The sequence below is a fragment of the Gambusia affinis genome, linkage group LG09, assembly GCF_019740435.1.
Source record: "Gambusia affinis linkage group LG09, SWU_Gaff_1.0, whole genome shotgun sequence".
Taxonomy (NCBI): Eukaryota; Metazoa; Chordata; class Actinopteri; order Cyprinodontiformes; family Poeciliidae; genus Gambusia; species Gambusia affinis.
This window is the reverse complement of record NC_057876.1, coordinates 2,065,432-2,092,927: the sequence shown is the minus strand read 5'-3', so window position 1 is coordinate 2,092,927 and position 27,496 is coordinate 2,065,432. Positions and strand designations below refer to the sequence as shown.

At 39.7% G+C, this 27,496-nt stretch overlaps 1 protein-coding gene across 3 annotated transcripts; it reads left to right on the top strand.

The window, feature by feature from the left end:
- Window positions 1-1,934: 1,934 nt before the first annotated feature.
- pcdh10b (protocadherin 10b) lies at window positions 1,935-27,496 on the top strand. Of its 3 annotated transcripts, none has more exons than XM_044126859.1 (5): window positions 1,943-5,296; window positions 6,526-6,584; window positions 6,731-6,837; window positions 15,286-15,443; window positions 25,831-27,496. In XM_044126859.1, exons 1-5 carry the CDS (start codon window positions 2,903-2,905, stop codon window positions 25,882-25,884), a joined length of 2,772 nt encoding a protein of 923 aa, XP_043982794.1. In that variant the 5' UTR covers window positions 1,943-2,902; the 3' UTR covers window positions 25,885-27,496. The 3 variants fall into 3 exon arrangements, 2 of the variants coding, with proteins under 2 accessions (XP_043982794.1, XP_043982793.1); XM_044126858.1 differs by having other exon boundaries at window positions 1,950-5,461; XR_006371649.1 differs by lacking the exons at window positions 15,286-15,443; window positions 25,831-27,496 and adding an exon at window positions 5,362-5,461 and having other exon boundaries at window positions 1,935-5,296; window positions 6,731-6,807.

Here is a 27,496-nt window from a genome sequence, read left to right as displayed (position 1 = left end):
AACATTTAATATTCTGTATTGAACCTGGAAAACTTCTGAAACACCTCAAAATATCTTTTGTCTTTCAACAAATATCTTATAAATAATATAGACTCTGGTGATTCCAAATTGATCATTTGACCATATCTTCATGGGGAAAAGGAATATGTCTTTATGCCTTGCCAAATTATATACAAAAAATGGGCTACCGGATTTGACAAAGGAATTGGGATTAAAACTCTGGTATTTCCAGAAACTTGTTTGGAAAATGGAAAAACAAAATGATAAATGGAGTTATAAAAATCAAAGGCCTGAGTCCACCACCAGAAGACCAGATGGAGGTAAGACACACAACGCTATAAAACCTAACTATTTGTGTGCAGGTGTCCTGGGAAGTGTGTTTGACCTAGAATACCAACTTCTTAGCACTGTCGATGGAGATTATGATTTAAACCTAGTAGTTTTGAGTCAGATCAACATGTTAACTGATCGTACATATTGTACATGCTTATTTTGCTGTGCTGATAGATTTTCCTTTTCATAACTTTATCCTCCATAGGTGTTACTTTGCTTCTTCTTTCCTCTTTTCCTTTTAATTCGTAATATTTTTGCCATATTTAATAATTTCAATCTTAGCATCACATTAGCAGAGTTTTAATGTTGTGGGATGTGTCCAGGATGTTGTAACACTGAGTGCTGGGGGCCGTCACTGGAGACATTGTGTGTGGGGGGCCATGGAACTACGCAACAGCCAGTTCCGTGGTGGGACATCTTTTTTAGATCCCGCCACATTTTAGCTTAGGATCCAAATGCATCTTATTTAGTGATTAGGGTGGGGTGGTATTTGAACCACCTCATCAGGTTGATTGTCATGGATAAACAATTCTGTGTTTCTCCTCTATCTCTTTTAGCTGCTTGAATACACAGCTGTGGTTAAAGAAATGACTTCATAAGACAATGCCCTTCTTATGGCGTAGCTTTGAAAGATGCCTAGAAAAGGAATCAGAAATTGTTGTTTGGGGTCATTTTCTGAGTTTTCCATAAGTAAGCATGGAGATTCACCAGACCTGTAACAGTAAACTCTGTTGTCCTAAAACAATGCTATTACTTATTTAGGTTTAATAAATCGGACTGATGATTTTAACACAGTTTTCATGTTTATTCAAGACGATTCCTCCCAAAAAGGAGTCCAGAGCAACAAAAAGGAAAACTCTCCTGTAACAGAAAGTAACATTCAGAAAAACCCAGCTCAGTCCCAGGAGTACTTTCTAAAAAAAAACCCCAAAAAACCCAACAACAACAACAAAACAAAACAAAACAAAACAATGAATAGCAGTTGTTTAGAGAATCATGATAGGAAAAAAAAGTGAATGGCAGTAGTTTGTTGCCTTCATCTAGGAGAGAAACACAACAAAGGAAGAATGAAAAACAGGGAATATACATTTAAAAGTAAAAAAAAAAAACAGCATAGAAAGATTGCACATGTATGCACATGTATATGTATAAAATGGGAAATACCAAATTTGATTAGTTTCCAAAATAATATAAAGTGACCTTTATCAGATGCTTGAATGGTGAAATAAATGTGAAAAGGTTAAAAGATAGCTGCTAGTAAATATTAAGTTAGCACAGGTTTGGAATGCTAACCTAGAGCGATGCAGAGTTAGAGGTGACTACTTACAATCTTTTAGGACCTCATTCCATTAGCTTACTGTTTATTTCCTCTGTACATTTTCTCTTAGAATGAGAGCCAGATGGCTGAAACATGAAAACTATGCCACTCTAAATCAATACATACAAAAAACCCAGTGCTGATTTGTATTTTCCTTCGCTTTAAAGATGGTGTCAGTTTTTAGTACTACACATATAAAGTATCAGTCTACGTGTTAAAATAACCAGAATCACAATCAACATCATTTGTCAGGTGGATTTTAAAATCAGGGTTCGCCGCAAGGGGTCGCATGTGTTCCGCGGATAAAAGTGTCTGCTTACCTCTCTGTGCTGCTGCTGTGTGGCTGGTTGAGAAATAATAACGTCAAGACTGCTGGGTGTAATTATAGAGCACAGCCTTGAGAGCAGCACATGAATGGCGAATGATTCACTGCATGCATATCACAACATTTGCATGCATTAACCCGGATCGCCCAGCATATCCTTGGGCTCACAAAGGCCCTGCCACCGTGTCAACAAGTGCTGAACTCACTCTGATCACACTTTGCTCCATTAGTCGTGTTGTTGAGGAGGGCCTCAATTTGTCAGCTTATCACTTGATTTCTATAAATGTTAACTTCAGCTTTGAGATCTCTATTTTCTATGCGTCTTAAGGGAAACATTCTGAGTCAAAGGGAGGTAAAGAGACAGAGAAGCAGGTTGTGAGAGGCTGGCAAAACGGACTCTGACAGGCAGGCCCAGAGACCAATCAGGAGAGAGCCTTCAGTGTAAATTCCAGCCGCGGGGACGCGGGGGGAGGCGCGATGCGGAGGAAAAAGCAAATAGTTGAGTGAACAGCATCAGTACAGAATGAAGAGGACTACATAGAGGCAGCGAGGCATCATCAGCGGAGACAGAGTAAAAACAGTGTGATTCGGTTTTTCTGACTGGGTCCATGGATGTGAAGAGGGCACACTCCTGTCTGCTCCGTGGATTACAGGCTGAGTGAAGATGCGCACAGCTTTGCTGGAAGCTTCAGGACGGTTATGAACAACCAGACAGTGGAGCTCCGAAATAACTGAGTTTATACCGCATTAGAACTTCTTCAAAAGACCCAAATGTCTCTTTTTTAAAGGGACTCCATTTTCCAGACGCCTTCCTTATTTGTGGACTTTGACGCACTGTGGAGAGTTTCACTTGCTGGCTGAAGTGGCCGGAGAATGTTGAGATTTTTGTCTTCATCAGAAGGCAGTGAGATTAATGCTTTTTGCTGATGTATTTATTTCTTTTTTACCCAAGTGCACTTGTTTTTCCGGTCATGATTGTGGTTTTGATAGCTCTGTGTTTTACGGATGGAGCGCTCTCTCAGATCCGCTACTCTGTCCCGGAGGAGGCAGAGCATGGCACGCTGGTGGGGAACATCGCTGAAGACCTGGGGCTGGACCTTACCAAACTGGCCTCCCGGCGATTCCAGGTAGTGCCTAGTTCCAGAACGCCATATCTAGAAGTGAACCTTGAGAACGGCGTCCTGTTCGTTAACGAGAAAATTGATAGGGAGCAAATCTGCAAGCAGAGTGCCAGCTGCCAGCTTAACATGGAGGTGTTCTTGGAGAACCCACTGGAGCTGTTCAGGGTCGAAATCGAAGTGGTGGACATTAACGACAACCCACCGAGCTTCCCGGAGACAGACATCACGGTGGAAATCTCAGAGAGCGCAACCCCTGGCACCCGGTTCCCTTTGGAGAGTGCGTTCGACCCGGACGTGGGCTCCAACGCGTTGCGCACATATGATATCACAACCAACAATTACTTTTACCTGGACGTGCAGACCCAAACCGACGGAAATAAATTTGCAGAACTTGTCCTGGAGAAGCCTCTGGACAGGGAGCAGCAGGCGGCGCACAGGTACGTGCTCACTGCAGTGGACGGCGGACAGCCTCCTCGGACCGGCACCGCGCTGCTGGTAGTCAAAGTGTTGGACTCTAACGATAATGTGCCCGTGTTTGAGCAGCCCGTCTACACGGTGAGTCTTTCGGAGAACGTACCTGTGGGCACGCTGGTCATCCAGCTGAACGCCACCGACCTAGATGAGGGACTGAACGGGGAAATAGTTTACTCCTTCAGCAACCACATCTCCAGTCGTGTTAAGGAGCTGTTCGGCATAGACCCGCGGACCGGGCGCATCGAAGTCCGTGGAGAGGTGGATTTTGAAGAGAGCAGCCTCTATCAGATCTTTGTCCAGGCTAAGGACCTCGGGCCAAACGCCGTGCCGGCGCACTGTAAAGTGTTGGTCAAAGTGGCGGACGTAAACGACAACGCACCGGAAATCACCTTCAGCACTGTCACGGAGTCAGTGAGTGAAAAAGCCGCTCCCGGTACCGTCATTGCCCTGTTAAGTGTGACGGACCGTGACGCAGAGGAGAACGGACAGATCCACGTGGAAATCCTGGGCGATGTACCGTTCAAATTAAAGTCCTCTTTCAGGAATTACTTCACCATAGTGACTGATGGGCTCCTGAATCGGGAGCAGGCAGACTCCTACTCCGTGACCGTGGTGGCGCGGGATAAAGGAACTCCTTCGCTCGCCTCTAGTAAGTCCATCCGTGTCCAGGTGTCAGATGAAAACGACAATGCGCCCACTTTCACTCAATCCGTTTATGATGTATATGTGACAGAGAACAATGTACCAGGAGCGTACATCCACGCTGTGACGGCCCTGGACCCTGATGTAGGGCAGAACGCTCTCATTACTTACTCCATCTTAGAGTGTGACATTCAGGGCATGTCAGTTAAAACCTATGTGTCTATCAACGAGGAGACAGGATACCTTTACGCTCTCAGGTCTTTTGATTATGAACAGCTAAAAGATTTCACCTTTATGGTCAGGGCCAAGGACTCCGGTGACCCTGAGCTTTCCTCTAATGCAACTGTCAAAGTCATAATTGTTGATCAGAATGATAATGCGCCCCTGGTACTCGCTCCCCTGGGGAAAAATGGGACTGCGAAGGAACCCCTTCCCCGCTCAGCTGAGCCAGGATACCTGGTGACCCGTGTTGTGGCCATGGATGCAGATGATGGTGAGAATGCCCGCCTGTCCTACAGCATTCAGAGAGGTAACGACAACGGGATGTTTAGGATGGACTGGAGGACTGGTGAACTCAGGACAGCAAGGCGAGTGTCAGCTAAGCGAGACCCCCACCAGCAGTATGACCTGGTGATTGAGGTGAGAGACCATGGCCAGCCTCCGTTGTCCTCCAGTGCCAGCATACTGGTGATGTTGGTAGACAGCATGGCTGAAGGCCGGGGTGTGGGAGACAAAGTGGGCACCAGCAAGGCCAAAGATGGTGCTTTGGACCTCACCCTCATCCTAATCATTGCCCTCGGTTCTGTGTCCTTCATCTTCCTCCTTGTGATGATTGTGCTGGCAGTGCGCTGCCAGAAGGACAAAAAGCTCAACATTTATACCTGCCTAACTAGTGAATGCTGTCTTGGATGCAGCTCCTGCTGCTCACGGCAGGGTAGATCCCGCAAGAAAAAGCTCAGCAAGGCGGACATAATGCTTGTGCAAAGCACTGTTAATGTCAGCGGGCCTGGAACGGCTCAAGTCCCTGTGGAGGAGTCTGGGAGCTTCGGCTCCCACCATCAAAACCAGAACTATTGCTATCAGGTATGTCTGACTCCAGAGTCTGCCAAAACTGACCTCATGTTCCTAAAGCCGTGTAGTCCATCTAGGAGCACAGACACCGATCACAACCCGTGTGGTGCCATAGGGTCAGGGTACACAGACCAGCAGCCTGACATCATATCAAACGGCAGCATTTTATCAAACGAGGTAAGAGTCCCTCTCATTCCTATGACTGAATTTCCCCTTCCATTAAGAGAGCATTAGCATGCTGAAAACCCGTTTCAGGAACTGGACTTCTTGTTTTCTGACGTGATCCTTCATGTTAATCACATGCAGGAGCCAGTAGCTTGCTGGAGTTACAGTTTGTTAATAAGGCGTAATACGCCTTAGGATGTGGTCGTCTGGCGGGTTTCAGGGCAAGACAGAAAAACAGTGTTTGTCTGTTGCAAGGGAGGTCAGCCCCGAGCAATTAATGTGTGCTTGTTTTTTACTCCTCATCTTTAAAACTATATTGTCAGTGCATGAGGGCCTCTTACACACATAAAACATACAGCTCTGCAGAAAGCTCTGAGGCTACTGCAAACCATCCATAATCAGTATCGCTACACACCCAATCCCAGTAATGAAAGACTGAAAATCAGGGTTATTCCACCACGGATTATTTTATGAACACTTCCAAAGTTAGAACGTTAGTGCTATGTGATATAAAAAGGAATTTGAATGTGTTTGTGTTATTTCAGGTCCTTTGTAGACAAAAAAGTTCATAATGTTTATTTGGAGTTTTGGAGAAATGTCTGTAGAATGAAACAAGTTGTTAATTTTATTCAAACACAGAGCTATAACACAAAGAAACAACATAATTTTGCTATTGCCTTCTATGTTTTCAGCTGTATTTGCTCAGAGCCTGTGTGTGTGACACACATAATACACATGCTACTCTGCTACTTTGATGTAGAGCAGCATTTGCATTCTGATAATATATCGGAATGTTGAGTGGCAGCAGGAGCAGTGGCAGCCTTATACTATGCTGAAGCACAGAGTCCGAATCGTGCACACACTCCACATCATATGCAAGAGAAAAGCTCTAGTTTTTACTGCCCTGATCAGTGTGACACAATGTGTGTTGTATTGTTGCTAAAACACATCCTTTTTTGCTTTTTTAAAACTTTTATATATTTTTGGAGAGCTGGTTATAACTATTTTTGATTGCTGAATTTGTGTTAAATGTAATGCTGGAGCAACAGACTGAACTCCATTCTTTCTTGTTTCAGACTAAACACCAGCGCACTGAACTCAGCTACCTGGTGGAGAGGCCGAGGCGTGTCAACAGGTAAATACAGGAAGGGCTTCCCGCTGCAGCCTGGTGCTTCTCAGGCCTTTTTCCACACCTCTTTCATCTACTAAATCCTTCATCATCATGCGACTGTACCAGAAAGGTCAGTGTTTAGATTTAGATTTGATGTTCTTTGATTTTAGCTCAGCATTCCAGGAGGCAGATCTGGTCAGCTCTAAAGACAGTGGCCACGGAGATAGCGAGCAAGGAGACAGTGACCACGATGCCACAAATCGAGGACATTCTTCTGGTAAGATGAGTGTGCCTCACCTCTTTTTCTTTAGCCATTTTATTTGAATGTTTTGTGCTGGAAGTTAAAGGAGCAAATGAGTTGCTCTCAGGTTTGAGTAAGACAGAGAAGGGTTTGCTGATTTGCATGTGGTTGCTATGCAGTGTGTCTCCAGAAACAGACTGCTGCCTGCCCCTCCAGCCTGAAACTGAGCGAGGCTTGTCCAATTAAAACTTGTTATAATTACATCTGCAATTATGTCAGAGTCAAGATTATCTGACATGATTTGCTGTTTCTGTCAGTCATTGTTTAAGGATCAAGTTATGGTAATTTTTTTCTAATACTTTTCTATATTTTAAGTCTTATAAAAGTTTCTTAGAAGAGCTTGACTTTCATCTATATGAATAGTACTTGTACTTATGTTTTTTGCCACATGATGATAAAATGTGAGTGGGTACTCTGATGTTTGTAAATATATAGTGGTTTGCTCCTGGTGAGCGCGCTCAGTTCGTCTTGTGACTACTTGACATGATGTGACAGGCTTTTTAATGAGGCTGCGCTCACACCAAAGAACTGGGAAGCTGACCAAATAGGTTGTGCCTGTGGTGAACAAAACAGGCAATTCATTTGTTCATAAGATGAATTAATGAATTCCTTCATGCGGTACCTGTCCAAAAACAGTCCTTCGCAACTTTCCTTTTTTCGGCTCCCTTTCTTGACTGCTTGGCTTTTTTTCTTTTTTCCTAAATGAACCTACCAGAGCTTATATAAGACAGGCCCACTGAGTTACATATGCCAGTGTCATGTGTTCATTCAGAGCTGAGCTCTCGATGGTTGGACTTTCTGTGGACAGAGCTTCACAGCAGGGATACTAGCAGTAGGCCTCAGTAAACAGAACTAAGCTGTTGTGTTGAGCTGGACAAGTTTCCTCAAATAATACTACAGAATACAATATTACTATTGTATTATATGACTTATTACACTGAAGAAATTTAGGTGTACATAAAGCAAGGTGAAAGGCAAATAAAATTTTAATTTCAAGTGATGAAAGAAAACTGAAGTGTGTAGTTATGATTTAATGTGGTCAGCCCAATTAGTTTGTTCATGTACCAACTAGTGTTTTTTTTGTTTGTTTACCTTGGTCATCATATTTATTGAATATTCTCATGGAACAATAAATCTTGTGGCAATATGTAGAACAGAAAAAGTTAAAGGGTAGAAACTTCTTAAAAACACACGCCCACACGCCCACGCACACACACACACGAGATATGGAAAGAAAGTCAAAGTGAAATAAATCTTCTAAATTTAAGAAGATTAGACAATAGGGGTGTAAAATCCAAGAAAAAAAAATAAAAATGATATAACTGAACATTAAAATTAATATAATTTTTGCATTTTTGATCATTGTCAGTCTTGATCAGATAGCTGCTCTTTGTCTCAGAGAAGTGTATGAATGATGTCAGACTTCATGGCCCTTTAGTTTGAGTGTAATGTCAGTAAATGTGTATTTCTTCAACCATTAATTTCTGCAGCAGATGTAATTACAAAGCACCAGGACCTTTTTATTTATTAGAGAAACGGAGAGTTCACTGGCAGACCTTATTGTTCGTTCTCGTCCACTATCAGGGACAAGCATTTCATGTCTTGGACTGTCAGGGAAGCAAAAAGGACCCATTGTTTTGTCAGAGCTGGCAGCTAATGGAATCATTTAAACAGGTTATTTCCTGTGGATTATGTCATATACATACATTGTACAAAATACTGTGCAAATATTGTAACATAAAAAGTCTGTACAGTTGTCATAAATAGCCTACTCCAATCCAATAGATGTGCATAAAAAAAACTATTTAAAATTTTAATAAAAACGTGCAGAAAAACAGATGTTAAAAACCAGTCGACTGACACTCTGACATTATTAGACTGAAATGATTAAATACTTCTGAATTTGAATTTACATGTCTGTCCTGTCATTTGCAACGTGGTGCTATAAAAAACTGATTTGAATTAAATAGGTTTCCATAGAATACATATTACTGTTGTTCATTATAAGCCACGCTAACTGAATCTCTTTATTTGTTGGGCTTTTGGATTCCTTTTAGATTTTTACTTACTAAATAAAGAACTGAATCATTCTTGAGAAAAAAAATAAAATTCTAAGTCGTACATTCTGGCAAATAGAACCTCCTCTTTCATTTGTTTGAAGTGGAAGTGGGGCTTGTTACCTTTATGAACAAATCTTCTGCAGTCTTTTTATTTTTTGTTGATGCGCCTTATTTTATGCCTTTGGTCCTCTGACTGTGTGTTTTATGTGGTTAATATTTTTTTGCTGCCTCAGGCAGTCTGTTGTGTTGCTCCCTAACCAATCATTACTCAGTTTTGTCTCACTGAAGAAGCAGTTAACGAGTCATAATGAGTCCAGAGGACACCTGTAACACATACAGAAACATCATGAACTATGTTTTTGCTGCCCTATAGCACTTTGGGTCACAGTGCTGCTGCTCAGATCAGAGCAGGTATTTTCTGCACCTTGGACAGTCACAGCACATTAAAATTATGGTATCAATGAGGTGATATTCTACAACTTGTGCTATTACTGACTGCAAAGACTGGATATGGTTAGAGTCCAGCCACATAATTTCTGTAAAAAAGTTCATAGGAATATATTTTTGATCATACAGGTTCATCTTTTTCTGTACATTCCACATAATGATGTGGAACTTTGTCACTGGCAAGGATTGAGAAGTAGAGGAAGGTGTAACATAATGCATACAAAACAGAAAATATCCAGTAGAGATATTTGTTGACCAGAAACAGGCATTTGATGCTACAAAATGCTAATATATAAAATGAAAAGTGAGAGAGTTAATATATATCTGGTAAAAGTTATCTTGATTGTAGAAAACAATATGTGCAAACATGTCAACCTAAATATTAATATATTAATATATTCTTGTGGTGTTCCAAGACTCAGTGCTGAGTCCCAATTTATTTATTTTGCATATTAATGATAGATGTAGCATGACAAATATATTGAATTTTCTTGTATTTGCAGATGATACAAATATTTTGTGTTCTGTAGAGGATGTAAAACAATTTATCAATAAAGGAAATTGATAGATTAAAATTTTTCTTTGATAGAACTAAATTATTTCTAAATCTTGCCATCTTAGTAACCAATCTTATCTTTAAGAAGTGCAGCTAACCACTCTCAAAAGTATGTGTATATCAGTTTGCAAAAATAATTTTGGAAGCTTAGATGATGAAATTAAGCAAAGTCTAAACATTGCACAATTCCTGAGGAGATATGAGCATTATATAAAGAATGTGTATAAAAATTTTATTTCTAAGCTATGTGTATATGTATAGTAAACCCCTATCTAGAGGTGATAGAGAACACACACATACACCCCCCTCCCCCCCACACACACACATATATAATATATATTTTTTTTCATTTAATGACTTTTATATACCACACTTAAGTCCACTGTTAAGTCCAGTGGTCGGGGCTCCGAAGTGGTCCAATAATTTTTTTGTACTAAAAGATGTTAAATTGAGAGGAAATGTAAAATATTGCTGGGTAAGTATGTTACTGGAAGATATTGCTGACAATAGTTATACACACAACTTTAAAAATAACAAAAAAAACCAAAACTATTAAAATAAATATGCAAATTTTCTACTGCTGTTAAATCCAAATTCGGCCAGTTGATCTTAAGACAAGATGTAATGTTGATCACATTCAGAGCCAAACCAAGGCATAAATGAACTCAGCAGCTGGCCCTTATGGGCCCAATAAATGCTAACATTTTAACCAACTGCAGATATAGAATTTTAACATTTTTTTTATAAGAATGTCAATGCTGTGAAACTGAATAGTTTCAGCATAGATAAATTAAAAGATTTGATATTTCTTAACATTTAAATGAAAGACTTTAAGGAGCTGGTGAGTGCCCTGCGGTGAACTGGCAGCCTGTCCAGCATGACCCTGCCTCTCACCTGTTGACCCCTGGTTGTAAGAACCAGCAACCCTGGTGACCCCACTAGGCATAAGAGTGTAAGATAATAGATGGGTAGGACAGATGGAGCTGGCATGTTTACTAAGTAAAAGAACAATCTTCATAGTTAGATTGCTTTGTAACCATAGCTAAAATCTGATACCAAGTTGTTTTTAATCTATGTGTTTGAGCTTGCTTTGTTTTGTTTACATATATATCTCAGCAAATTACAATGATAGCTGATTGCTTTTAAACTCAGCCAATTAAATCAGAGCCCCTCTCCCAGACTTCACCAAGTCTATAGTGAAAGACTGTTATTGGTGCTGATGTTCTTAGTAGGAATAGGGCCTCTAAGTCAAATTCTGCTCAAGGTTCGTACAAGCTTGACTGGCGCAGCATGATGAGCTTGACCCACTGCACTGTGCATCTCTCTGCTGGAAACAGAGGGACAAACAGGGAGATTTAATTTATGTCACACTAGAAGGGACCAAGCTGTTCCATTTTGTGTCCATTGAATTTATAATCAGGGCCACAGAGACTGTTTGTTTTGGTAGTCCGGGCATTCGGGGAGGAGTTCCTCTGGTGGCTGGAGCCATAGTTGATGTGGTGCAGTTTGATGCATTGTGGCGCTGCAAAAAAAACCAAAAACAGAAAACAGCATGTTGCTTGACTGTGAGAACTGCAGGTCCACCATGGGCTGAATCCCTGTTCCACTAATACACTGTCCCACCGAGGAACACACACATACGTTTTATCAGTTCAGTAGCTGGGCCAGCATTTGTGAAATCTAAACACACACACCACACATAATTCTTTGTTCACAAAGATGTGAACAAAGTATGCACAATCTGCACCTCTGAAAGCACGACTTTTGCTTTTAGATTTTTTAGCAAGCAGTTTGGTGGCTTTTAAACTCTGCTCCTGTCTTACGGACGTATTTTCCAGAGAAACATGATTCCTTACAGGTAGTTGATATAAATGCAGCTGAAGCTTCTCTAAAAGAACATCTGCCAAATCATCTTGTTTGAGTGAAAGATGGAGCGTGCACTCCGTGACAAGGTGAACTGAAGAAATGCAGCGGCGGCAGCGCGCAGAGGCTTCAGGGATGTGATTGGTGGGCTCCGGGCTGTGTGCTCTGTTCAATGCATCAACGATAAACCCCTCTTTAAGGAATGACTCTGCTCTGTCGGTGAAATGCTCAGCGCAGGAGAAAGACGCATGCAGTTTGGGGTCACCGGTATATAAAAAATGTTTTAAACAATTTAATAAAAAAATTAATAAAAACAAGCAATGCGTAGTCTGGTGAGGGGGCAAGTCAAGCCTGGGGCCTGCCAGGCTTATAATACACCCGGAGAAAAGCTTTAGTTGAGATCCATAATCTGTTTTCCAAGAGGGACCTGGTAAGATCTGGTAAGACTGCAGATCCTACCAAATATCAACATTTACATGTACATCTTGGAAAAAATTAAGAGACCTCTTAAAATGATCAATTTCTCTGATTTTACTTTTTATAGGTTTATGTTTGAGTAAAATTAACATTGTTCTTTTTTCCTATGAACTACTGACAACATGTCTCCAAACTACCAAGCAAAAATGTAGTATTTATTTGCATAAAATGAGAAATGGTTAAAATAATGAAAAAGAAGCAACGGATTCAGACCTCGAAGAAAACAAGTTCATATTCATTTCAACAATACTAATGTTTTCACTGAGGAAGAATTCAGGAATCAATATTTGGTGGAATAACCATGAGGACACACACACACACACACACACGCGCACCCGCACACGCATATATACACAATATGTGTGTGTGTATGTATGTATAGGTGTGTATGGGTGTGTGTGTGTGTGCAGAGGCATATTATTTAATTCCCATGAAGCAATATGATCTACGGTGTATGTAGAATACTAATTAGCAGTATACACACACCTGTTTTGTGATTTGAGGTGAATTCAAGACATAGACCTAAATGGAGTTAATGCATTAAGTTACAAGTTATTTAGTAATTAATATTCCATGTTCTTTATTGATTGATGTCTGACTAATTTCATGTACTTTATAAATCCCTTATAAATGAAGAACTCATCTACTGACACTCTGCTGGTTTTTAAAAATGACGCCTGGGCTGAGTTCATTCCTCACATAAATCTCACCCTATTTACTGTTCTTCCCAACTTAAGATGCCCCCCAGGGACCTGCTTCCCCTCCTGCAACATGTTTTAAAGAACATTTTATTAATATAGCCAGTGTGATATACTTGGAGTAGATTGAGTTGCGGTCCTTATCCACTTTTCAATCCCTCCTCTATCCTCTCTGCTTCTTTCTCTCCCTGCTGCATGATGAATTCCTTATTATGCCTGTGGTTCATATTATCACTGCAGTAACAGCTCAGTGATCAGTAATTTATTTTTCAGACCTCTGCATAGCAATTACCAAATGAAGGTTATTATCAGAACTTTGTGTTTGCCCTGTGTGAGTTCCGTGCAGAATACCAAGCTGAGATGTGTTGTTCTGACACTGGAAAGGAACCCGTTTCCCCCCGTGCCTCTCAAAACCCTCTCCTTTAAGGGTAGTTTATTGCCATGTATGGAGGTGTGTGTGATGGTGACATGGTGCTGTATTTATGCCATGTGGGTTAATATTTAATATGAAACCCTCTCGTTAGGAGACAGGAAACTTTTCCAAGCTGTTAGCGACAGCAAGCCAAATTAATCCGCTTTGTAACAAAGCAAATTCCCCCATTGCTGACCCCTACAGGGGTGATGCTAAGATACACACACACACTCACACGCGCACCCCCACACACACACCATACCTACACACACATTGGTTACTAAGATGGCAACAGTCTTACAGTCTTAGACTAATCACAGTCTGTATTCAAAGGGATTAGAGGCAGATAGCCCTAGCTGGACAGTTCAGATTTTAGCCCTTAGACACACATACACAACAAGAGGATTAAGGTTTTAAAAAACATGCATTTGGTGAATAGAGTCCTTACAACCATAAAAAAAAACATATGGAGCTGAGAAAAAATAATGGGCTGAAAGCTTACATTGGGGCAGAGTAGCTGCACTGTACTCTAATGTTTCTGCTAACTGGGTTCTTCTCTTCTTCCTGACAAAAGGTAATTTTCACCAAGAATTCAGGGAGTAAAAAGCCTCACATATAATTACTTGACATGAAAAAGCCGAAATCAGGTTTCCAGTTCTCCCTATACCCAGCTTTTCACACAGCACAAAAGGCACGAAGAATGGGTGAGAAGGCCCAGCAGCTGGGCAGGTTGGTAATCCAACACTGCTTAGTTTCTTGTTGAATTTAAAGGTGGAAGAGAGGGAGGTTTTCTTCAATAATGCCTGGATCATCAGCTAACTTGAGGATAACCTGATGTGATAGTCGAGTTCTGCTCACTAAACAAAATCCCAGCAAGACCTAGATAATACTAGAAGTGATTGTGCTATAATCTGCAATTTGCAATCATGTCTGCTCTTATAGTTGCCTCACTTTGTGTTTTTAAAGAGTCTAATCTTGGTTAGAATTACGTTACAATCGTTTGAGCTACTTTAAATGACCAGGGACCTCATGTGTCTACTAATGGTGCCTTTAAACAATTTATTTCTATTATTTTTATTATAATTATCTTCTTCTTTTTATTATTAGTAGCACAGTTGGAAACAAAATTCAAGCAGGGGCCATTGGCATGGACATAAGATGATTTAAGTAACTAAAGAACAATTTTGCTCCAAGATATAAAACAAACTTTGGTTGGATAAACATGAAGGTAATGTCACTTCAATCTGTGCAGCACCACAAGATAGGATAGATGAATGGATGAATGAATTGGTAGGTTGTTTCATTAGAACATTAGTTTGGGAAACAGCAACATGAAAATTCAGTCCTCAGGTAAATTTAAATTCTGACAGCCAGTTTATCTGAAATTAGGCCCATAGGCTCCTGTTAATCCCAAACTCAATGTCAGGTAATATAAAGCTTTTCTGGATAAAAAAAAATTGTTTTGTATCTCACTAACATATTGCTTTAATTTAATGTTTACAAAATTTAAGTTTTTAAGGTTTTCTTTCTTCTAACAGAAAGAATTTGCACTGCTGTGCTGAACTAAATGGATGCTTCTTATGTGGTTGTTATGCATAAAACTACTGAATTGGTCTGTTAAATTAAGTGTCTAGAAAGACTCAGATGACAATCTAAAAAGATGAACATAGAATTTTATATGTGGGATATTTTAGCACAATCGATGGCTCTTGTTCTCTGTGTCTGCATATCAGCTGAGTTTTTTTAATCATTGTGTGGGAAGTTTTGACCATAACTTTTCAAAGATATAAACCACTGACACGAGGAATCAAACACAGAAAAAAAGATCAACTATGGTTACACATAGTTCTGTATGCCTGTCTTATGTAACTTTACACCCCTTTGTCCTCCTTTCCGTGCTTCAATCTGCAGGTGCTGATCTGTTTTCTAACTGCACAGAAGAGTGTAAGGCCCTGGGGCACTCTGATCGCTGCTGGATGCCCAGCTTTGTGCCCTCTGATGGGCGCCAGGGTCTAGACTACCGCAGCAACCTCCATGTTCCCGGTATGGACTCAGTCCCAGATACAGAGGTATTTGAAAACCAGGAGCAAATGACAGATAGGTCATTCTCCACATTTGGTAAAGCGACGCCTGTCCATGACCAACACCTCCTCCATTCCCTAAATCACCACCACTTTCTCCAAAACCATCAACTCAGCCCCCACCAAGGCTCACTAGAGCGGGAAATGTTGGAAGTATTTCTGCCTAGCTCCAGAGCTCCGTATTACGCAACTTATTTAAGTAAGTATTCTGTTTTAAAAAAGAGCCATTCTCTGATCTTGCAATCAAAGAAAAAAGCTCAAATTGAGTTTTAGACTGATAATAGAAATTCATTTCAGATCTGCACCCTGTCCTCTGAGTGTTCAGCTAACTCTTGCTTTTTTCTCAAGCATTTGCTCTACGTTTGACTGTGATGGCCAACTATATATGTTCTTTGTAATACAATTATGCAAATGATTGCTGCTGAGTGTGTAGATACACACTCACTGTTGAAAATGTCTGTTTTTTTGTGATATAAAAATAATTTCCAACATTTCCCCTCTTTAATGTGACTGGTCTCACTTGCAGTTCATCTAAAAAAACAATCAAATCTTTCAGAAGAGAAAATTAAGAAAAGGATCTGCAGCAATTTGCTTGAAAAAATGTGCAGTTTCATAATCTAACACAGTATTTCAACACTACTTGATACAACTTCAGCATTCAGTCTTCTTGGATTCACATGAGCCAGAAATGGTAGAAAATCTCACAGAACAGCAGTAAAGGTCAGCTATACAGGTAGGATTTTCCTGACAGTTAATAATTTGCATTCTTTGCTGAATACTTGGTTTGCAAAGAGGTCAGAAAGGATCACAGAAAATCCCCAGAATTATGTTTAGTTCAACCTGTAATTATTCATACCCTCAGTAAATGTATTTGTTCACCACAAAGTTTATTTCTGCTTGGAAATGAGGCGATTCATGAGGGATATCATTTTAGAAAATTAATTATTTCCTTAACATTAAAACATGTACAATGTTATTTATAGCCCTTCTTCATGAATGGAAAGATATTTTTCGGCATTAGTTCAGTTCAACTGCATACAATTACATATAATTTGTATGCAGGTTTTGTGTTTTCTCTCAGGACCTCCTGTTGTTAGGTTGTTTTCTAGTTTTGATTCTAGTTTTCTTATTATTTTGGTTAAATCTGCCTTATTCCTGTCTTTTTTATTTTAGTTCCTTCTTAGTGATTCTAGTTAGGTTTATTTCTTGTGTCAAGTCCTTTTTCAGTTATTCTAGTTTGAGTACTCTGTGTTCCTCAATCTTTATTAGATCAGTCTGGATTCTGTTTTGTTTCTGTTCAGTTCTTTTTACTATTTATTTTTATGTCTATTTTATTTATTTTTATGCCTTTTCTCTAGTTATTATGCTTTTTTAGTCCAGTTATTCTTCAGTCCTTTAGTTAACAATTTTCTTCTTGAAAATTAATTTAAAAGTTTTGTGACTTGACCTCATGTGCCCTGAAAGCACCTTTTAAATAAAATATGTGTTAACCATTATTATAAATACTTATTCTGATAAAAGCAAAGAATCTTGCCATGGTTATTGCTTCACGTGGCGGCAGCCTTTTGGGTATTTATATTAATTTACATCTGTAGTATGGGTGGCGATAGGGTGGACCAGCAGCTGCGCTCTACTTCCCACAAATTGGGATTTATAAAGGAAAGGTGTGCCTGTATGTGCTTGCCCATGGCTTTATACATCAGAAGTTTTTTGTACACTGCACTTTTCTAAATTTGTCCATACACCAAGCGTTAGTGTGAAAACTGCGCACTCCTTTATACATGAGGCCCAGGCCTTTTGTTCAGCTCACACCCTCCCTTGTATTTAAGCTTCTCTTTCTCACTCAGTATTTGCCAGATCCTTTTGTTTACTCCAGTCACTTCCTCATGATGCCCCGCTGCCTCATATTCTCCTTGTGTCCCCTTCCTGGTTTTCCTTCCATGGATTTTTGGTTTTTGCGTTTTTGCAGTGGCTCCCTTTGATTTTTGCAAGTTTGTTTTTCCATCTTCCTTATTAAATCTTCACTAGCCCCCTCTGTCACCTGTATTTGGGTCCTTAAACAGTCATCTACATATTGGAACATTTTCTCTACTATTTTGCTCCTCCCATATTCTGGTGTGAAAAACAACACATCACAGCACATCACTAAAAGAAGCCCATTCTAACAGGAAAATAGTTGTTGCCAGCAGAACCATAATCTGTGCTTAATTTTTTTCAGATTGAAAAATCCTCTTATAGATAACATTAGATGGACAGAGCTATCAAAGTTCTAAGAACCCCAAACCTTCAGGTGAAGATGAAGACTGGTTTTATTTTTCAGGATCTCAATGAGTGGAAACATACATTTAAATTAACAAAAAATAAATGGAAGAAGAAAATAAAAATATAAATAAGACTTTGTTCAGAAAGAATAGCTGGGATGTAGGATGCAGATCAATTCCTATTGAAGAAGACTGAATGCTGAAATAGAATCAAAAGGTGGTTAGAAAAGCATGAGTTTAAGAGTAATCAAACTTGTGGAACTTGTTATTGTATTTATTTATTTTTACAATGTGTCTATCCAAACCTACTCAAGTGTCTCCAAGTCAGAAGTCTCCCTAGCAATAGCCTCATGCAGTCTGGCTAATGTCCTCGTCTGGATGGTCTCCACTCAGAATTTTTCAAATAATTTTTGAAAAACTTCCTCTGTGTTCAGCTTGGTTCCACCCTTACAGATTACTCTAAACAGAGATTCCCCCCTCTGGCATTTTACAAAGCCTGTATCATTCTTACTGCAAAAAAGGGGAAAGATTCAACAGAATGCACCTCATACAGATTTATTTCTTTCCTGAACAAAATTTTAGCCAAAATTCTTATGCTTAGCGTTTTGGTATTTTTTCCATCACTCCTATTAAGTCCTGACTGGGTGACTATTGAATTACACAGTGGCAACAATGTATCCTTTCTGGCTGTGCTCTGCTCCCTACTTTCATTCTCTTCATCTAACTCCATTTTAAATCCTGCAGTGAAACATTCACTGAACATATGGGGCCAGTTTAGCAAATACTTTAAACTCCATGATTTTTCCTTAGTTAAGTCCAATTGCACTTAATTGTGTCTTTAAACCATCTGCTCAAGATGGGGTGTTCCTCGGTTTGGACAGGAGGGGCTTACTCACTTGAAGGATTTTTTTTAAAGAGAAGAAATTAGCATAATTAGAACAACTTAGCAATAAATTCAGTTTACCACTTTTTTATTTTATTTTATTTTATTTTATTTTTTTATTTAGATATTTGCAAACCAAAACCTTTATTCAATCCCATCTTTCAGACTCATTTTCTTTGCCAGATTATACACTGTTGGAAAATATCTGTACCATCATATTATTAAAGGACTGATTTAGTGGCTTTACAATAAGGTGTTGAATATGACAGAGATCTCCTCACCTAAAGGGAAAACTTCATGGGAAGACTACAAGATGACTATACTAGATGAGACATGGACCTCTACACTTACGATTAATACAACATCTATGTGTGTGCGGCATTGTCTCATTCAGTCTCATTTGTCTAAAAATCACCTCATACTGTGACAAATGGAAAACTGCTGAAGCCACATGGGTTCATATCTATTGGTCCTGCCCCAGTCTTGACCGGTTCTGGACAGATGTTTTTCATACTCTGTCCAGGTTCCTCAGAGTGGCAGTAACACCTGGAAGTCTCTTAGCTCTTTTTGGCTTCAGTGGTGAGGATTTGCCTTTACCAGCCTCTAAGACACAGGCGTTGTTTTGCTCTGGCCAGCAGCTCTGACCAGATGGAAGGCTGCTGCTCCTCCTGGTTATGACCTTATGTCATGTTTGAAATGGGATGTTCTCTTCAGCACGACTGGAAAATGGGTCTTTCTTGACACATTTGAAAATATTCAGTATCATTCATTTCAGTGACCTGGGTAGAAGTGAATGGGATTATTTTGTAGGAAATTTTTTTCTGTATTATTTTAATATTTTTGCTCGCGTTGTATAAATAGACCATATGTCTGATTCCTTTATACTCACAGGCTCTTAGCTTTATGTATAAAAGAAAAAACTTCAATGAAAAGACAGTGATTAATAAAAAATGTCTATCTGGCATATGTGTTTACTTTACTTTACTGATTGTAAAGTTGTACATAAATTAAAATGCTATATCAAGATCGATTTTTATGTAATATATATTTTATGAAATATCTGCAGGATGCACAAACTGTGCTCATAAGCAAACCTGATATTGAGGAGGATGATAACAATTAAAAAGCTTTGCCTGATCATAAAAAATAGCTTCTACAGTTTAATAGCTCTTGTAATTTCAAGAAAATATAAATTTTTAATCAGGAAAGAAAAAAGCAGCAGGCAGAGAGCTGAACATGTAATTGTATTGGAGCTGAGGATAAAAAAACAACTTTATATAATTAAAAAATCGAGAACAAAATGTAGAGAGAGAGAAAGAGCGAGTAAGAGAAGGCTAAGAAGTGAGATGGTCTAAATGCAATTCAATGGCCGTGAAGAGATACATTCTCAATCACTGCAATTTGGTGATAATACTTAATAATAATTTTGTCAAGCAGCGTCTGAAGAGGGCTTCTTCTCTCATCAGCCAAACAACTCGATGGAATTATCATCCAGTCAGAACCCTGCTGCTTCTTGAGCACCATCAGCTAAAAGCAAAGCATGCTGCTAGGAACAGCGGGCAAACATTTCTCTTTATCTTATTCTTCTATTCTCCCTTTGTGCTGGATTAAAACATTGCGTTAATTAAAAACCGACTGCTCTTTTTTCCTGTTTCAGTTTTTATTACAGATTACAGCTGAAGGGTTGAAAGGGTTTTTCTGACTCTGAAATGCTTTCATAACATTCATTTTGTAGCTTACTTAACACTTAATATTAGTGTTATAATTTACCAGTGAAAACATCTAAATAAAACAACATTCAACAAGTGTCTTTTGAACTAAACAACAACCATTTCTAAAGACTTTGTAGAGATGTGAACTGACAGCTTGAGCTTTCCTGAGAGTTCCTGCTTTTATTTACCAGATGAGGGACATTGATTGACCACGTTTACACTAACATAACTTCACAGCCGCACAAAATGTTGCAGAAATGATAAAAGAAAGTACACCCTACGACTCATTAGTGTGTAGAACTGCTTTCAGCAGTTCAGCAGTTTCAGCAGCAGCAACAACCTGCAGCTATCATTTTCTGACTTGGTTAGCCATTTTATTGTTAGGGAGAAATTCTGGCCCCCTCTTGTTTCTACAACAAGCCTTATAGGTTGGATAACCTGGCTAAGCTTTAGTTGCCATACTCCACGTGTACATTGTTATTTGGAGAAGTTCCTGCCACACTGATTGGTTTGGCATGGGATGTTTGGTCTAACATGCTGCACTTAGTGCTTGCCAACTTTGTGAGCCATGCTTCCCCTGTTGTAGAAAGAAGGGACGGCTCTGAACAAGTTTCTTTTTGACAGTCCTGTCATGTACCCCAACATTTACCCTGGTCACTGTACAGTGTTTCAGACTGTACAGTCTGAAACATGTCAGTTATCAGGTAACAGATCTGAGTCTGTTAGGACTTGGGCTGTAACAATTCCTTGAATGATTCAAGTACCTCGAGTGTTAAAATTTCTTGAGGCAAATAATCTGTCTGGAAGCTTTGTTAAATTATGTTTTATTATTTAGCGCACTGTGTTCTGGCTGGATAATTGATTATGTTGTGCAACGCTCTCATTTCTGCCTCTGAGTTATTGCTAAGTGCTAGCAGCCAAAGATCCAAGTTTTAAGTTAATTGACTAATTATAATGTCCAAGTTTTATCATTTTTCTGGAGACCAATATGCATGCTTGGAGTACGACAGCCTCTCTCCTCCTTGAGCTGCTGCCTGCTGGCCGGTTCAAAGCAAACGTCGAGGAAGAGGATGGCGAGTGTATTTATACAGACGAGCGGATAGACTGAACACAGCAGGCTGCTGTTCTGTAGTTATTGTTTAGTGTAAATGTAGCTTTATGGATGAACTGGTAAAATACATTCATCACCATCTCGGTCACAACAAATGGGTGGCGGAGCTTGCTGTGGCGGTACAGCTGTCATTTGTATTTTTATGTATGATGGGGCCAAGTCCTGTGGCTAACATGGACAAAAAAGCTATAAATGTCTGGGCAAAGTGAGAGTTTATCTATTAAATAGACTGAAGATGAATACATTAACCAAAAACTGGTTTATAGACATTTTGTCTATGTGAGTCTCTTGCTTTATCATTAAATTAAATATCATTTCATATTTTTGTATAATTTTTGTTCAGGTTATGTTAAAAATTGAGCTGAAAAAATCCGACCACAACAAAAAAAAGGTGGATGTGGCACAGCCTGCTACAGAGGCTTCTAAGGGAACATGGAGAAAATTTTTCTTTTGCGTTTTCTTGCAAAAGTATTGCATTTCTTAATAAATGTCGCGTTCCCTCGTGAATGTGCGTCAAACCTATGGTGGTAGAGGGCCACCTGGGTTAAACTCGGGGAATCTCATCTGCCCAATGTGTGTTTCAATCAACTCAAGGCCACTTCTTTGTTCAGTCAGTTATCAGTTTATTCTTTTCTAGACTGTCATGTTACAAACTTTGTAAGGACTGAAACAGACTGGTCTGACCAAACAATGCAAAAGTGGCAATGAACAACGGCCCCACAACACTGCCATCAGAAATTACGACCTGCACCCATTGCCAGGTTGTGGCAGGTCACTGGCAGGTTGTGGCAGCCATGGCAGCTGTCAGCAGAAGTGACGCTATAGCTGCCACTGCCACAATTTGAGCCTGGCCCTTCTGTGATACTGAGTCTTCGAGCAAACATCAGCAGAGAGTTGACGACAGCTGCTGCTCTCACGTCCTGCCCACAATAGTGAGGAACAGAGCGTATAAGGAGAAGCTCACTACCTGGGGTAGAACCGAACTGCACATTAACCGGTTAGTGTGCAAATTACCAGTGGAAAAGCACCTTAAAGCTCTGTTTCTCAGACTTTTTCAGTATTTGTTAACCTATTTAACAATCACAAACCACCTAACTTAAAACTGCCTTGCAGCAACACATCTCACAACCTGAAATCGAAATACCAATCTCTTAATGTCCTAACTGTTGTTTTCTTCGTTCATCCTAGTGACATCAAACACATGGAAATCAAAAAAGAAGCTGTTTTTACTACCAAGTGTTGTGTGCATTAATAACATTTGGGGCTATTTGTAATAACCGATTTCCTAAGTTAACGCTACAGCAAGTCTTTTCTGCCAGATGCTGTCAGACTTTATAATAGAGCCGTGCGTTGTAAATGTTCATTATATATTTAGCAATATATTGAGCAATTTGTGTCCTTAAGACTATCGCTGCACATTGTTATTTATTGTTTTATGCTTATTATTATTACTTTATTTATTTCTTATTTATTTCCTTATTTTAATTTATATTGTGTGCTTTGTCTGGACAAACAAAATTCAGAATAAAATTCACAATAAAATAGACTTATAGACTTGAGTTGCTTTGGCAACTCAAGTCTATAATTCATCTTCTGTACAGTTAAATAAAAAAATTATAATTTTTTTTCAACATGCATTGAAAAGAATCACATGTCACATCAATACTCTCAGCAACAGAAATGGCTTGGCTTCTTCTGATCATATAAGTACAGTAATCCTATCGTTTTCTTTCCACCGATATCTTCAGTTTTTCTTTTGAGTGACCTGGTTTTAAGTCATTTATCTGTTATTATTTCTAAACATGATCCTCTGGGAAGCTAGCTATTTGTGTCACAGTTTGAGTTCACATCACTGTAAAAAAAAACAACAAAAAAGTCATTTTCATGCAGTACCATATTGACTTTTAGGAGGCGCCCTCGGACCAGCAGTGCTCTGGGGGCCACTGTGTGAGAAAGACTGCTCTAAGGTTATTGATGGTTTTCTCATCTTGCATCCTGACATTTGTAAGCACACTCTTGCATTTTCCAGAGCAGCAAACTGCTTAAATTCCTTCTGTTAAACAGTTTTTTTTGCTGGTAGTGAGTCATCAGGTGCATTTGTCTAGCATTGCCTGGTTTCTTTGCCTGGCCATTGCCTTCCTATGTAACTTTGCTTGATTCTAATCTGATTTTCACAGCTCAGTCTGGGTGTTCTCTCACTGACTTTGATCCCTCTGGTAGATTTTCTATCAGGTCAATCAGCAAACAGAAGGAGAGGTTGTAAACTATGGCGTTGATTTTCTTTGCTGTTTTAGAATTATAGTCAGGAAAAGTGAAAGAAGCCGCTCAGTCCGCTTCCAAATATTGAATTAACATTAACAACCACCTCGTTCAATTCAGCACTTCTCTTTTCACAGATGAAGGTTGGTTGTTTACAGTTCGGTAAGCTTTTTAGTGTTGTACTGGCATATTGCATATGCCATGAGCAAACAATGTAAAACCTCAACACAGTCCATGCCTCCAAGAAGCTGTCATTTCTCAATAACCAAGGGTCAATGGGTAGCACAAGGGGCTGGTTTTTACTAGGCTGCAGATTTCTACTTCTCGTCTTGAATTTTGTGGAGGCTACAAGAGTGTAATTCATTTTTTCATCACTAATTACGAAGCTGTAACTAAGTTTTCTATCACTGCAGATGCTTAGTGCAGCATCTGCAGTGATGAAGGCCTGCAGATGCCCCCATCACTGCAGGCCTCTCTGCAGCTCTGGACAACAGCTCTGGACAACACCTTTGTGGTGGTGAGCCAAAAGGTGAAGTTCTGAATCTATCAGTTGTTATCTATGTTCCTACCCTCAGCTAAGGTCAGGGTAGGAGCTTTGGGTAGTGACCGAAAGAACAAGAAGAGGAAATGAGTTTCCTCTGCCGGGTGTCTGGGCTCTCTCTTCAAAACCTGCTCATCTGGGAGGGACTCAGAGTAGACCTGCTGTTTCTCCACATCAAGTTAAGCTGGTTGAGGTGATTTGGGCATCTGGTTAGGACGCCTCCCTGGTGAGGTGCTCTGAGCATGTCCAACTGGGAGGAGACCCAGAGGAAGACCAAGGATATGCTGAAGGGACTATACTTCTTGGCTAGTCTGGGAATGCCTTGGGATTCCCCTGGAGAAGCTGATCCAAGTGCTTGGGGAGAGAGAAGTCACGGATCTGGGTCTTCCTGCTTAAGCTGCTGTCTGTGCGACCCACCCTGGATAAACAGAAGATAATGGATATCACAATCTTTCCATCTTGGCTTAGTTTTATTAGAATCTGTCATATGTTTTTGAGAAAGGGATGTGCTTTCTTTTAGCATGACTATGTATAATAAATGGGTTAGATATAGATCAAAAACTATTTTGCTAAAGCATATCCCTGGACAGCTAGCCTGGCAGAGACAATCAGACATACAAGATAAACATTCTAAAGTATTCCAGCCCCTCCTGTGCTAGTTCCTGCTAGAGTCTACAGCTCCATTCTGGTAACAAATTTTATATTATTGTCATTTCCTTTCTCCTCCCTTGTGGTAGTCTGCTTTTATATGATGCCTGCTGCACTTGCTCCCTGTCGCTGTGGCTCTAGTTACCATAGATTTGCTTATTATGTACTTGTGATGTACCTCTCCAAGTTAAGAGGTTCCACCATTGGTACGTTTCCCACGGGCATCACCGCTCACTTCTCTCTCAAACTGCATTAGCATTGCTCACATGATAATGAGTGAAGGGTTGGCTGTGCAGAGTGGGAGCGAGCGGCTGGGAGGAAAAAAAACAGTTAGGGAGATAATAGATTTGGAAGGGATGGGGTTGGGGGGCTGATTTGATATGGAGGAGTGGATAAAAAGAAGCTACTAAGAGTCTGAAACCCTAATCTGTTTAAGTCAGCCAATGACACAGACGTAGCCTTTTGTCTTTTTAGGCCTGAGTTTGGAAAGAATTTGGGGTGAGGTAATGAGGAAATTGGGTGGGGCGATAGATCACAGGTGGGGGACAGAGAAGCGACAGCAATAAGTGTTTAGGTTCTTTGCTGTTGGGCTCAGTGTCCTGTGACTATTGTTGTCTCCTAAACAAAACACAATTTTCAATAGTTCATTCTTCCAATGCCACTATTGTCTACTTTGGCTCTCCCATGTAATCTGTGCTGTTCCACAGGAGTAATGTCAGGATTGTGACACTTTCCACCCGTTTGTGTGTGTGACAAACCTCTAATTCTGTGAGAATGAGGCCATTTAAATGCTGTTTTGTTTTCTTTGCCCCATCATCTCACCCCTTTGCATACTCCCTCTGAATGTGTGAGCACACACACCCCCATGCACGCCCGCACCCCCCCCCCCCCCCACACGCACACACAAACTTTCTTGAATATTCATGTCTCACCAGGCCTTTTGTTTTTCTGTCTATACAGCGAGGAAGAGGGTTTGCTAGCTCCTTCCGTGTGGACATACCAGAGACTGCATGACTTTGCACAATCTCTCCCTGACAACTGGCTATAAAAATGCATCAAGACTGAACGCATTTTGTCCTCCCCTGCTCTTCTCCTTTGTTACCCAGTGAAAAGGAAGCTTACATTTGCCTGTGACTGCACACAGGGTGAGGAACAAAAAGTTGAATATTTGCTCTCTTCTGGAGCTGCTTTCCCAGGTTTTGGAAGCTTCCAGAATCTTGGTATTTAGTGCCAGTTGGACATGGAGGAGGAGGAAGAAGAGAAGGAGGTGAAATGGGTGCAGGGACACTAATAAATGTATAGCCTTACTGGGTGGACTCATTTTCTCAGCCGGACTGAGAAATCTCCTAAAAAACAAAACACAACAACAAAAAAAAATAAAAATAAAAATCACAGAAGACTTGCAGTGATGTAGAAGAAAAGTGGATTTTTATTCTTCAAGCTGTGTGCCTGTTTACAGCACTGATGTATACGTTGATGTGGAAAATCACACCAGATGAGGACTTCATACAACAACATAAGTGACAGCCAATGAGAGAAACAGCCCTTTAGGCGTGCTCACACAGTGAAGCACCAAACTGTACAGGAAAATCGTTGTGCATTTCTAAATGCAATACCACTGTTTGAGATTTTCTATTCTGTTGTGTGGTCAGGTGTCTCTGGTACAATCTACTTTTAACTTGGTAAGAAAAGATGTGTGCAGGATATTGGATTTTCTGTTATTTTTTATTTCACTTCTTTTACATTTATTTGATATTTGATTTTGATTTTCCTATGGCTTACATATTTCTGATTCTGAGCCATCGGGTACTTTCTATCATGTCTGAGAAGTGTGTATTGTACTCTTTTAAAAACTTTGAAGCTTAATATAAAACTATATAAATTGATCTATATCTACTTGTTCTGAAGGCGTGCTGTTTGTTGCTGAGTTTTTCTTTTCTGAGGTGTGACTCTAGTTTAAGTGCCCATGTAGAAAGCTTATTTTCTTCCACTGGACACATAAGACACATTCCAGCCTTAGCAGATGAAAAACTTAGGTTCTCATTTTATATTTTTTCCCACTTTGAATAATGATAAAGATCATTTCTATAAATAAAGAGTTAATAATTTAGACTGACGTTTGTGGTAATTTTGTGTCACAGTAACCAACACTTTAAGGATGAGTTCCTAAACGAATGAAATGATCAGATACAGCTGGTTGTACACAATGCCATTGAAATCTGGTATACATATTTGTTTCTCACACATTACAAACACCAGTAAGCCAACAATAAATGGAACAAAATGAAAAGTTATGTCTTGTCTTTTTTTATAACAAAGTTTCAAAAACGGATGTTATTCTTTTTACACTTTGCTGCATCACAAATTCTTTTTTTCCCGGTTTTCAAAATATGTTACGCACTCTTGTGTTAGAGGGGCTGCTGGCCTCTTGGGCTAGTAGACAGTTGTATTTTGTTTATCATTTTGAGCAATATATTTGATTTTGTTACATATTCTCATTGAATAATTGATTGATTTGTATTGTTTATTCAGTATTCTATGGTATTCAAGGCTATACAGAACATATCATTCATAGCTTGATTAATGATGATGCCAAAATATTTTCTCTGCATTTCTTTGGCTTCTG

Excerpts from the sequence above, each read along its gene's own strand:
- pcdh10b (XM_044126858.1), top strand. The coding sequence starts at position 2,903 with ATGTATTTATTTCTTTTTTACCCAAGTGCACTTGTTTTTCCGGTCATG. Across the intron at positions 6,585-6,730 it reads AGGCCGAGGCGTGTCAACAG|CTCAGCATTCCAGGAGGCAG; the intron begins GTAAATACAGGA and ends CTTTGATTTTAG. Across the intron at positions 6,838-15,285 it reads AAATCGAGGACATTCTTCTG|GTGCTGATCTGTTTTCTAAC; the intron begins GTAAGATGAGTG and ends TTCAATCTGCAG.